The sequence below is a fragment of the Phoxinus phoxinus genome (genome assembly GCF_949152265.1).
Source record: "Phoxinus phoxinus genome assembly, chromosome: 17".
Taxonomy (NCBI): Eukaryota; Metazoa; Chordata; class Actinopteri; order Cypriniformes; family Leuciscidae; genus Phoxinus; species Phoxinus phoxinus.
This window is the reverse complement of record NC_136892.1, coordinates 7,432,178-7,443,520: the sequence shown is the minus strand read 5'-3', so window position 1 is coordinate 7,443,520 and position 11,343 is coordinate 7,432,178. Positions and strand designations below refer to the sequence as shown.

Sequence of the window (11,343 nt, the reverse complement as noted above, 5' to 3'; positions counted from 1 at the left end):
TAACTACATTCAAAAGACAACTGGAAACTCATCTCTTCCGTGAGCACTTGACATAAAAAAAAAAATAAAAAAAAAACTTTTCCTTTAATCCTCCCTTGTTTGGCTTATGCTACTCTGAGCAATGCCTGAACTTTGTATTTTGAGCACTTCTTGCGTTATTTTTGCCTCTTCACGATGACTCGCTTGCTGTAGTCCTCAGTTGTAAGTCGCTTTGGATAAAAGCGTCTGCTAAATGACTAAATGTAAATGTTTTTAAACACCATTTAACAAAACATACAACCCCAAATCCAGAAAAGTTGGGACATTTTGTTAAATGCAATAAAATCATGAATCTGTGATATGTTCATTCTCTTTAACCTTTATTTAATGGCAAAAGTACAAGGATTTTCAAAGTTTTCACTGACCAACTTAAATGTATTTTGTAAATATTAACACATTTAGATTTTAATGCTTGCAACACACTCATCACAAGTTGGGACAGAGGCTAAATAAAAGTGAAAAGATGATCTTTCCAAGTTAAACTCTTTTGAAACAGTCCTCAATAAGCAGGTGAATTTATTAATATAGACGAGGGGATCGTTATCGAGTGTGAAAGCAAAGATGGGTCATCATGGCTCATCACGTTGTGCCAAATGTCATGAGAGAATTGTCAAACAATTAAATGTGCAAAAAAAAAATCTTGATTTTATTGCATTTTACAAAAAGTTTGTGGTTATATTTTTAACCGTTGACTGCTTTATGCCTTGCATATAGTCTCAAACATCTTGGTGGTATTAAGCTGTCTTCGTATAGCCTTCATCATTTAGCAACTGTGATAACAACAAAACAATTTTGTTTAGCCCAATTGTCATAGAAGATTGATCATTTTAATTATTCCAAATTAAATGTTTGTCAAATCAACATCCTAATTATTGATGTGAACAATTATGTTTTTTATTTACAAGTAAGAGTGATTTACTGATATGTCAAATAATTTCAGTGTAAGAAATGATTATATCTGTAATTGGATTTGAATGGCATACTATTGTGATATTTAATAATTACAGATATAAAGAATTACACTTTTACTAATAGTCGAAATTTAGTTTTTGTTATTAGAATTCTGTGAGAGATTATGTAGGCTATTTGTGTTTTTACTTGTGAAAATTCCTGATATCAAGAATTACCATTGTTGCTAGTAGAAATTCCATTACTGATTTCAAGAATTATCATGGTAAAAACTGAATTGCTGATGAAAAAATCCGCTTGTCAAACACAACAAAAATAATAAGTGAATCTAACATGTCCTAGAACTGTGTTCCACATATCGGAGCAGAAGGTGGCGCTAAATGCACACATCACGCTGGTAGCCAGCCGCCATTAAAAACAAAGAAGAAGAAGGAGGAGGAGTTGAATGTAGCGCATGCGCTTTACTGACGTGGAAGTGTTGGACAGTGATAAACAAACAAATAAATCAGACCAAAATATTAACTATTAGATTGTAATACTTATCATGGCAGTAAACGCGGTACATTTAGAGTCAGACGCATTTCTAGTATGTATGAACCATGCTCTGAGTACGGAGAAGGAGGAAGTAATGGGGCTCTGCATTGGCGAGGTTTGAATATCTGGCGTTTATCATGTGTTGTTTTGTAGAAATGTGCTTGAACTGCAACTGGTGTGTTTATGAAACTTTGTAGGCTAACCGTGTAAACGACTTATCTCCATCAGGTGGATACAAACCGCATTGTGCACATTCATTCTGTCATCATTCTGCGTCGATCAGACAAGAGAAAAGACAGAGTGGAGATTTCCCCAGAGCAGCTTTCAGCAGCATCCACTGAAGCGGAGATATCCTTTCACGAACGATAGACTTATCATATATCCATTTGATCTGTGTAAGGGGATTTTTGGGGGGTTATATAGGGCTATTTCTTGTTTTGCCCCATTCTGCAATCTTCACTATATTCTCTAAGGACATGTGCTATGGTGGCATACATTAAACACTGCCATGTGTGTAAATAACAAAATAATAATTATATATATATATATATATATATATATATATATATAAATTATTATTAATACATTTTTTTTAAAGGAGATTTCTGTACACTGTACTGGATAAAGGCCCCTTCACACAAATGACGATAACTATAAATATAAACGATAAAGATATAGACAGAAGAACTACCTGTCTGCTGGTGTAAACGCTAATGTAGTTCTCCTTATTATAGTTCTCGTTCCTGGTGTGAATCGGCCTTAATAGTTGGAAAGTGTGGTGCAGGGATGACGTCAAAACACGGAAGACTAATTCGCTTCCTTAAAGATTTTTTCCGATAGGGTTTTAACTACCTCATTGCATATTGCATTCTAGGTAGTCGCTGCCATGTTTTTGGATACACTCAGGGGCATACAATGATAACAAATACAAATCACCAGAGAGAAAAAAAAAGAGTGTATTTACGTCAATACTTTTAAAGAACTGCTTGCACTAACTTAGAATAAATGGGCTAATATTATTATAATATTATAATGCCTTCGAGCGTTCAGTTGTGCGGCCAAGACTCTGCACATATTCATCACGTTCCATACATCTCCGTCTTCTATCAGACCACACCCGAGACCAAATTGTTTTCTCTTTTGCAGTTTATTTTTTAATAACTAAAAAGTGGCACTGATTTATCTGGTAAATAAAATATAGCTTGGTCTCAGCCAGTGGATAATTAATTAAATCAACATTTATCATAATTTCTTAATGTTAAAGCATTAAGGGATAACACAACAGTATGGCCCTCTGTAGCTAATGCAGCTCTGAAATGATTTATTGTGAAAGCGCTAGCCTACTAAATTTTTTAACTGGACTTAAATGGAACAGAGAAGCTGAACAATAAGCAAAGGAGCGCTACTGTACAAACACGGAGAGTGGTCGCAACGAGCCACCACAATTAACCAGACGTGTTTTCATACATTATTTATGGTGTGTGAGTACTTGCACATTAAAGCAGTTCAGAAATATGAATCTGTAATATATCTGTTATAAATAAAAAATTTATACAAATTTATATTGTATTAAATGTGCCACATTTTGGTTAAGTTGTATATTTTCATTGCGTTTTACTTTTACCGTTGTGTTGTTTCCCAGCTGGTAAGTTGAAAAATTGCTCTGCATTTGTGATACGTTTTCCACGTTGGTCGTGATAGCTACTGTGACAGTTCATAACACAGCAAGCGTTCACCATTCGTAAGTGTTTTTAACTATATAATATTAGTTTTAACATCTACCTCCATTACCACTCAGTCTCTAATGTAGTGTCAGAAAGTATCAGAATGCATTGGGTGGCTGACGTCACGCTCCCATTCTCTTTAATGGGGGTTTTCCATTTATGAGTAAAATAAAGCTTGTGGTAAACATAACTTGTCCATACTTTGATGTTTTATTCTACAATGTAAATAACGCAACCTTACTGAAAACACAAATTTTGAAGCAGTTGTGTTTATTTGTGAAAACATTTGTTTCTAATAATTTAAGAGTGTGTGCAGTTTAGGTTATAGAACAAAACTTAAAAGTATCATCAAGTTATGTTTACCACAAGCTTTACTTCACACATAAATTGAAAAACCCCATTATAAAACCCTATAGGAAAATTTAGAGGCAACCATTGGCGAATTAGTCTTCCAGGTACAGACGTCATCCCTGCACCTCTCTGTAGCTTTCGTTAATGAGTCACCGACAAACATTACTATAATATATGATAGTTAAACCAGTTATTAGTTAATTCACATTAAATAGTTATATATTTTCATACCATGGGTCTAAAATATCTGAGACATGTTGAAACTCAAAATGTAATTTTGCTTTGCAATAAGCAAAGTTTTAGGATTTTAAAACAATTTAAAACAAAGAACCAATATGATGTGAAATGAGCAATACATATTCTGCATTTTTCTCTCAAATTGATATGCTAGAAATGTATGAATATTATGAATTTCTTTATTCTGCTGAACACAAAATAAGATATTTTGAAGAATGTTGGTAACCAAACAGTTCTGTTTGGTTACCAACATTCTTCAAAATATCTTCTTTTGTGTTCAGCAGAATAAAGAAATCATACGTGTTTGGAACAACGATTTTTGGGTGAACTATAACTTTACGCACTATACTGTATAGTGTTTAAAACATGACTGCTCAATGCAATTTATAATAAAGTGTACTCCTCCTGACCAGATACTGTTTTAGCATATTTTCTTAAAATGAAGCACAGGTTGGCTGAGATGACAGGACGTCCCATGAGGGTTGTGGGCTGGTACCACTCTCATCCACACATTACTGTGTGGCCATCACATGTTGGTTAGTATCATCTTTTATATATATTTTTTATTTTGTGTGTTCTTTAATTTATAATGTTTTTTATTTATTAATGTATTTAATTATGCATTATTATATTCCCTTTATTTTTTTTAATTTGACTTGATCTTTGCATTATACAGATGTTAGGACTCAAGCAATGTATCAGATGATGGATCAGGGTTTTGTTGGACTCATCTTCTCATGCTTTATAGAAGATAAAAACACAAAGGTATGTTAAGCAAACTATCTAGACAGGAAACAATACAATTCTGATTATTATTATTATTTTTTACCTTGGCTGCTCTTTCTGTTTCTCTTGCAGACCGGTAGAGTTCTGTATACCTGTTTCCAGTCAGTACAGGCCCAGAAAGGCTCAGAGTAAATAACTGCTTTTTATTTTAAAAAACACATTCATGAATTAATAATGTTTTACAGTTTTATTTTGCAACTTCGATCTATGCATCATGCATATTTTAAACTAGTTTAAGGCATTTAAACACAAGCCTTTAAATTATTAGCTTCTGTCTATAAACCAAAACTAGTCCCCACCTGACTAGTTATTTGTTTTAATATAACTCTAAATGTTTGATTAATTGTTTAACAGGTTCACAAACATGGTAAAGCCAAGTTAGGGCTATTGCCTTTTGTAGTGTGCTAGAAAAAGTATTTTGTGCAGTGTTTTTGATCATAAATATAGAAATGACACTCTTCTCTTATGACAAGGTATGAGCGGATTGAGATCCCAATCCATGTAGTCCCACATGAAGCCATTGGAAAAGTATGCCTGGAGTCTGCCGTGGAACTGCCCAGAATCCTCTGTCAAGAAGAACAGGATACATACAGAAGGATTCACAGGTATAGGCCATTGCCAGAGTTATCCATTTCCTTGTTTAAGATTACTTTAATTCATTTATAAAAAATGTCATGGATATATTTCCTTGTAGCTATATTTAAGATTATTTTACATAGTAAATGGTTGCTTATGACCTCATGCAATATGTATTTTTTCCTCTCAATTTCCTTTTCCCCCCAGTTTAACTCATCTGGATCCAATCACAAAGATACATAATGGATCAGGTAATGCAATTATAAAATCTAGTTTGTATTTCATAAAGGAATTAGCAGTGCTTTCACGGCAGCAATTTAATACTGTTAGGCCTTGTTTTTACATTAAGCCAGGATTAGGCCTTAGTTCAATTAGGACATTAAAGTAGTTTTTATAAACATGCCTTAGAAGAAAACATTACTGGTGTGCATCTTGAGACAAACCAACGGCACTGACATATTTTAAGATCTGTCAGAGCAAGTTTCTTTCAATTAAACCAGCTCTAACATACATTTTAGTCTGGAACTAGGCTTAAGCCTTGTCTGTGAAACCGGGGGTTAAAGTTTTAGATAAGTATAGGTTTTATACTTAGGTTTTGGGTAAATAAAATCAAAGCTGATTTTTCATCATCATGACACTTGTTTTTCTCATTTTGTTATTGTCTTTGCACACAAATTAATGTGCGACAATATATTTTTAGTCTGAAGCAGCTGTAGATTGTTAAAAATATAGATATAAGAAAGATCAAACACATTGCACATGTAAATTACATAGATCAGTGGTTCCCAAACTGGGGTATGTGAATTTTTGTTATTCATTTAATTCTTCCCCACCTTAAAACCGAGCATGCATTTCTAACAGGCAAAATGCCGTCTCTAGTGTATAAACAGGAAAATGGTAGTGCCGCAAAAGGTCAAATGCATGACATCAATCATATTACCTCATCTTTTGCGGTCAAAACTGAATGCATCTTTGTTGCATTCATTTCCTATTATCACTGTAAAGCGGCTTTGAAACTATCTGTATTTTAATAAGCGCTATATAAATGTAGGTGACTTGACTTGAATCCACACAAGAAGCCTGCGTATGACAGGGTGCCTGCAGAGTCTCTTGCCTTAGCAAATCACGATACATTACTGCTGTTCTTGACAATGTATCTTTGTAAAAGTGGTGTTTTAGCTCTTACTAGCATGAAGAACAAATATATATAAATAAACAGACTGTGCATAAGAGATTGATTTAAAACTCAGTCACTTCAAGACTAAAACATAAAAAAAACTTGTTTTTAATATATATTATATATTATATGAGCAAGAATGCAATTTTCCCCAAATATCCACACATTTTAACAAAACATCACAAAATGTACATTTTAGACACAGGATTGTCGTTGTTTGTTCTATTTAAAAAAAAAGAAAGAATAGTTCCAAAATCCAGTGGAATCCGCAGCAGAACTGTTGTGCGTCTCTAAAGTGCACAGGAGTGTTTCGAATGAACGAATCTGAGGCTTTGAACAAATCGGGAGAGTCAATGATTCAATTACCATTCATTAATACAACCACTTGCTTTGTTACTGAATGAATCAATGAATGATTCGATGGCTGCATCCAAAATCGAATACTTCCCAACTATATAGTAGGCGAAAAACAGTATGTGCCAAGAGTAGTATGTCCGAATTCACGGTACTCATAAAAGAGTTGGCAAAAAGTAACCGGGTGACCACCTACTTCTGGCGAGATTCCAGTGTGCATACGGTGGACACTTGTGAATGGTAGTGAACTGATGTTTGTAGGTCACATTATAATGACAACATGGCGAATGTAGTATGTCTTCCATTCATACTACTCACATTCATTCTATATAGAATGTACTTTTTCAACGGTTGTGAAGTAATTATTCAAAATAAGTGCCTACTCGTGAGTATGTGATTTTAGATGTAGCAAGACAGTGACTTGCCGCCACCTACTGGCGGTTTTAGTTTAGTTTAATATTATAAAGTATCCCTTAGTTTTTTTAAACCAGAATTTCATATTTTTCTATTGAACATTTTTTGTTTAAAACATTCTCATAGCATTATTAATGCCATTGTAACTGCATTCATGCCACCTCTGAGCAGCATTAAACAGTGTGTAAATACATCTAGATGCAGCTTGTGCCACTGCAGTGCAAATATGCCTTTTGTTGATACTGATTTCATTTGATTTAAATAATTTATCTAGTTTAATGTATTGCTTTATTTATTATATTAATAATTAAATTAATGGAATTTTAAGAATTTGACATAAAACATTGACCGGTATAGAAAATACAGGCTGCGGGAAAACCTCGGGATAAACAAAGACACTAAAATTAGCGTAGATGCCATTCTTCTTATGATGTAACGAGTACATCAGGATTTAAGGGAAGTGTTCCCAGTTCCGGCTGACCTAATCTATGGAGCCTAACATTGAGTTATAGAAGTCTTTAATGCATTATGTGAATGCTAGGTCAAAGAGATGTGTCTTTAATCTAGCTTTGAACTGACAGAGTGTGTCTCTTCCCGGACAATGTTAGGAAGACTGTTCCAAAGTTTTGGTGCTAAGTAGGAAAAGGATCTACCGCCAGCAGTCGATTTTGATATTCTAGTTATTATTAACTGGCCGGAATTTTGAGATCGCAGTAGACGTGAAGGACTATAATGTGTTAAGAGCTCGCTCAAATACTGCGGAGCTAAACCATTTAGTGCTTTGTAAGTAATTAGCAATATTTAAAAATGTATATGATGTTTAATAGGCAGCCAATGCAGTGTTGTCAGAACAGGGCTAATATGGTCATACTTCCTGGTTCTGGTAAGAACTCGAGCTGCTGCGTTTTGAACTAGCTGTAGTTTGTTTATTAAGCGTGCAGGGCAACCACCCAGTAGAGCATTACAATAATCTAGCCTTGAGGTCATGAACGCATGAACTAATTGTTCTAGATTAGGCATTTGTCAATGAGAGCATATGACGTAATTTATTTTTGTCCAATAATTAGAATCTCAGTTTTCTCTGAATTTAGTAGTAGGAAATTACTAGTCATCCAATTTTTTATATCAGCTATGCATTCCGTTAATTTTGTGAATTGGTAGGTTTCGTTAGGTTTTGAAGAAATACACAGCTGAGTATCGTCAGCATAACAGTGAAAGCTAATTCCATGTTTCCTAATGATATCTCCTATCTCTTCAATAGCTTGTAGCTTTAGCTATCTCCTATCTCTTCTAACTCTAACCCTAAGACCCTAGGTATAGGGTCTAACATACAAGTTATGTTATATGCAAAATATTATTTTAATTTGTCAATTTATTAATTATAAATCATTATTATATAAGTATTTTTGGGTATGGTGTGGGACTAACATTATTTATTTGCATAAATGTGAAGAATTTTTTTTACAGTTGTGCTTTTGTAATTTGTATGTTTGCGTGCTTCTCAGTGTTCACTAAAAACCTGTGCAGTCAGATGTCGGCCATAAGCGGTCCGCTGCTGCAGTGGCTGGAAGATCGACTGGAACAGAATAAACAAAGTATCATCAAACTCCAGAAAGAGAAGGAGCAACTGACACAAGAACTGGCTGCATTATAAGGAGAATAATAGGAAGCAAAATCCTCATTCTTTTTTCATTCCTTTGTTTTTCCACCGAAAGCGTTGGCTTTTCTGCCCTATTGCCCCTCTTGGAAATCACTGGGACACCAAAAACAGGATATCTGTACTTCCACATTTTGTGATCTCAGTGCATAATTAGTACTGTCTCAGTGTTTCCAGCCAAATCTTTGAATTATGAACCCTCTTAGTGCTGTCTGCCACTCTTTACACTCTTTTGTAATGTTTAAATTCATCCATCAGCTTCTGCTTATTGTCATGCGTACAGACACATATATGTTTTACAAGCTGGTCTCTTTTGTTGATGTATGTATACACTGAACAAACTATGACAACATGACAAAAAGCACATTCTTAAAAAGGTTATTGGCTGTTAATTTTTTGTTTTTTATCTATTTGATTTTGATGGTAATCAAAGAGTGAAAGGTGATGGATGTTTTTTCACTGATGCTATTTCTTCAGCTGTAAATCTCTGAATGTATAAACATGCCATTTTGAAATGACAATGTAAATACCTGCATGGAATATAGAGTGGCTTATCTGTTATATTAACTGAATGTTTCTTTTCTCACAACTAAATTCAGTTTGGAATGTGTGTTTGGAAATCAAAACTATAACACCATAGACTCTGAAATACTTTGCATGGGACACACTCGCAAACAGCTATATACATTTTTCATAATTTACATGCAGATTTTCAGTCTAGACTGAATGTTTCTGTGAATGTCAAGTAGCTCCCTGAACAGTCTGGCACTTAGACTATGAATAGAAAGGTGTGATAAAGAGGTTTTTTTTTTCCAGATGAAATACTAAAATGAACATTTAAGCTGACAGTTTGAAAGACCTGAAACTGGTTAAGAGTTTTTTTTTTTTTTTTTAACTGCAGTCTTGTCCTACACTTTGTCATATCCTTTTCCCCTTATCAACAAGATAAGCCACACTGGTGCTGACTAATCTTACCTAAATGTTTTAATATAAAAACAGTAGCGTACTATAAAAAACACTGATAAAATATGAATCTAACTGAAAACCCAATGGATTCATGTTTTATTTCTTGTCACTAGGTGGCACTTGTGTCCATGTTGAACTGCAGACCGTTTTTATTGACCGTCTATAATCTCTTTAGATTGTGAAACTGGTCAAGCAGACAGACAGAGTACTTGCAATGTATAGAAATTTATTTGGCATGCATGCTATTAACAATATTGAGGTGTGCAGTTATAATAAACAGTCTATCAATTGTTCTTGCTATGAGGGAATCGTAAAGTGTTATGTTCCATACTATATTGCAAAATGGATACTTACGAGTCTAGATGTCGACTGGCCAGTAAAATACATTTTATTTAGTTAATATGAGGAAAACATCTCTGCGCTGCACACATAGAGCGAACTAGAGAACTGTTAACCTTAGTTCATAGATCAGGCACTATATCTTCTAGCGGTATTATTCTAGAAATATATTTTTACATGAGGAATAATGATGATACAATTTTGTGTCTTAAATATTTATGTTGTATAAAAGCAGCAAGGCTGGAATACATGCTCATTTACCAAGCAGTTGTGAGTGCAGTTTCTTTGTTCAATGTAAAAAATGGAGGGGGCGGGGCGGGGAAAGGGGTTGAGAATAATGGATCTTCAATTTTAATACTATTTATTCTTTGAAAGTGAGCTGTGTTTTGATGCAACATTAATGCCAGTCTGAAGCAATCTCATATTGCTCTTACAGTTACAGTGGTTTATAGAAATGGCCCTTCTGCAGTGCCATTCTCAGACACCTTCACCATACTTTTACATCATTTTTGTCCTTGAGAAATGAAATCTCAGGCATTGAACCAGGCCACTATATATTGTCTAACATCTGGAAGTGCAAATGCTCATTTAGAATACATGTCCTATATGTCTTGCTACGTATAGTGGAGCATAAAGTCATACCATTTTGTATTATGGCAAGGCCTCACACTCCATTAGAATGACTTGTATGTAAAAGCACTCATCCTGGGACTGGAAGCAAGCAGGTAATATTAAGGCTGTGCTCTGAGACTGATGGAGAGAGCAAAGACACTTCCCCCTCCTTGTGCATCAGCATAGTGGTTATTACTCTTGGCAGAACACTGCCATTTATTTAGTGTGAAGGCAAGTTGCCTGTAAACCTGAAGCCTCAATAAATCTGAAATGGTGTGTGTGGGGCATGGGGGTGAAGTGAAGGGGCTAGAATTTATAAGTGTTTGGAGGGCATTCTGTTTGATGAGATGCCTAGGGGACCTTGGGCCCTTGGATATATTTATGGAAGAGGGGCCAATGAGTTAGTGGACAATGACGTCCCAGAAGCAAACAGTGTTTAATTAACACCTTCAAAATAGGCAGGAGAAAGCTCATACTGTCACCACACCACAAAACAGGCAGGTGGTTTGGCTCTTGTGTTCCATCTAGAATTACGAAATCTGTCTCACTCTTTTTTAAAGCTGACGTACGTTAATTATATATAAGATTTTGTTTTGATTTTCCTTCCCCAGTTCAATACGCAGAGACAGCTGTAAGAAGGTTGACTTTCTGTAAGTGAAAACATTGTT

General features: G+C 34.7%; 1 protein-coding gene across 1 annotated transcript; it reads left to right on the top strand.

Moving 5' to 3' along the window:
• Nucleotides 1–1,385: 1,385 nt before the first annotated feature.
• brcc3 (BRCA1/BRCA2-containing complex, subunit 3) lies at nucleotides 1,386–9,803 on the top strand. The gene is made up of 8 exons (XM_079587219.1): nucleotides 1,386–1,597; nucleotides 1,711–1,831; nucleotides 4,244–4,330; nucleotides 4,471–4,559; nucleotides 4,653–4,708; nucleotides 5,054–5,185; nucleotides 5,364–5,407; nucleotides 8,607–9,803. Exons 1-8 carry the CDS (start codon nucleotides 1,493–1,495, stop codon nucleotides 8,753–8,755), a joined length of 783 nt encoding a protein of 260 aa, XP_079443345.1. The 5' UTR covers nucleotides 1,386–1,492; the 3' UTR covers nucleotides 8,756–9,803.
• Nucleotides 9,804–11,343: the final 1,540 nt, after the last annotated feature.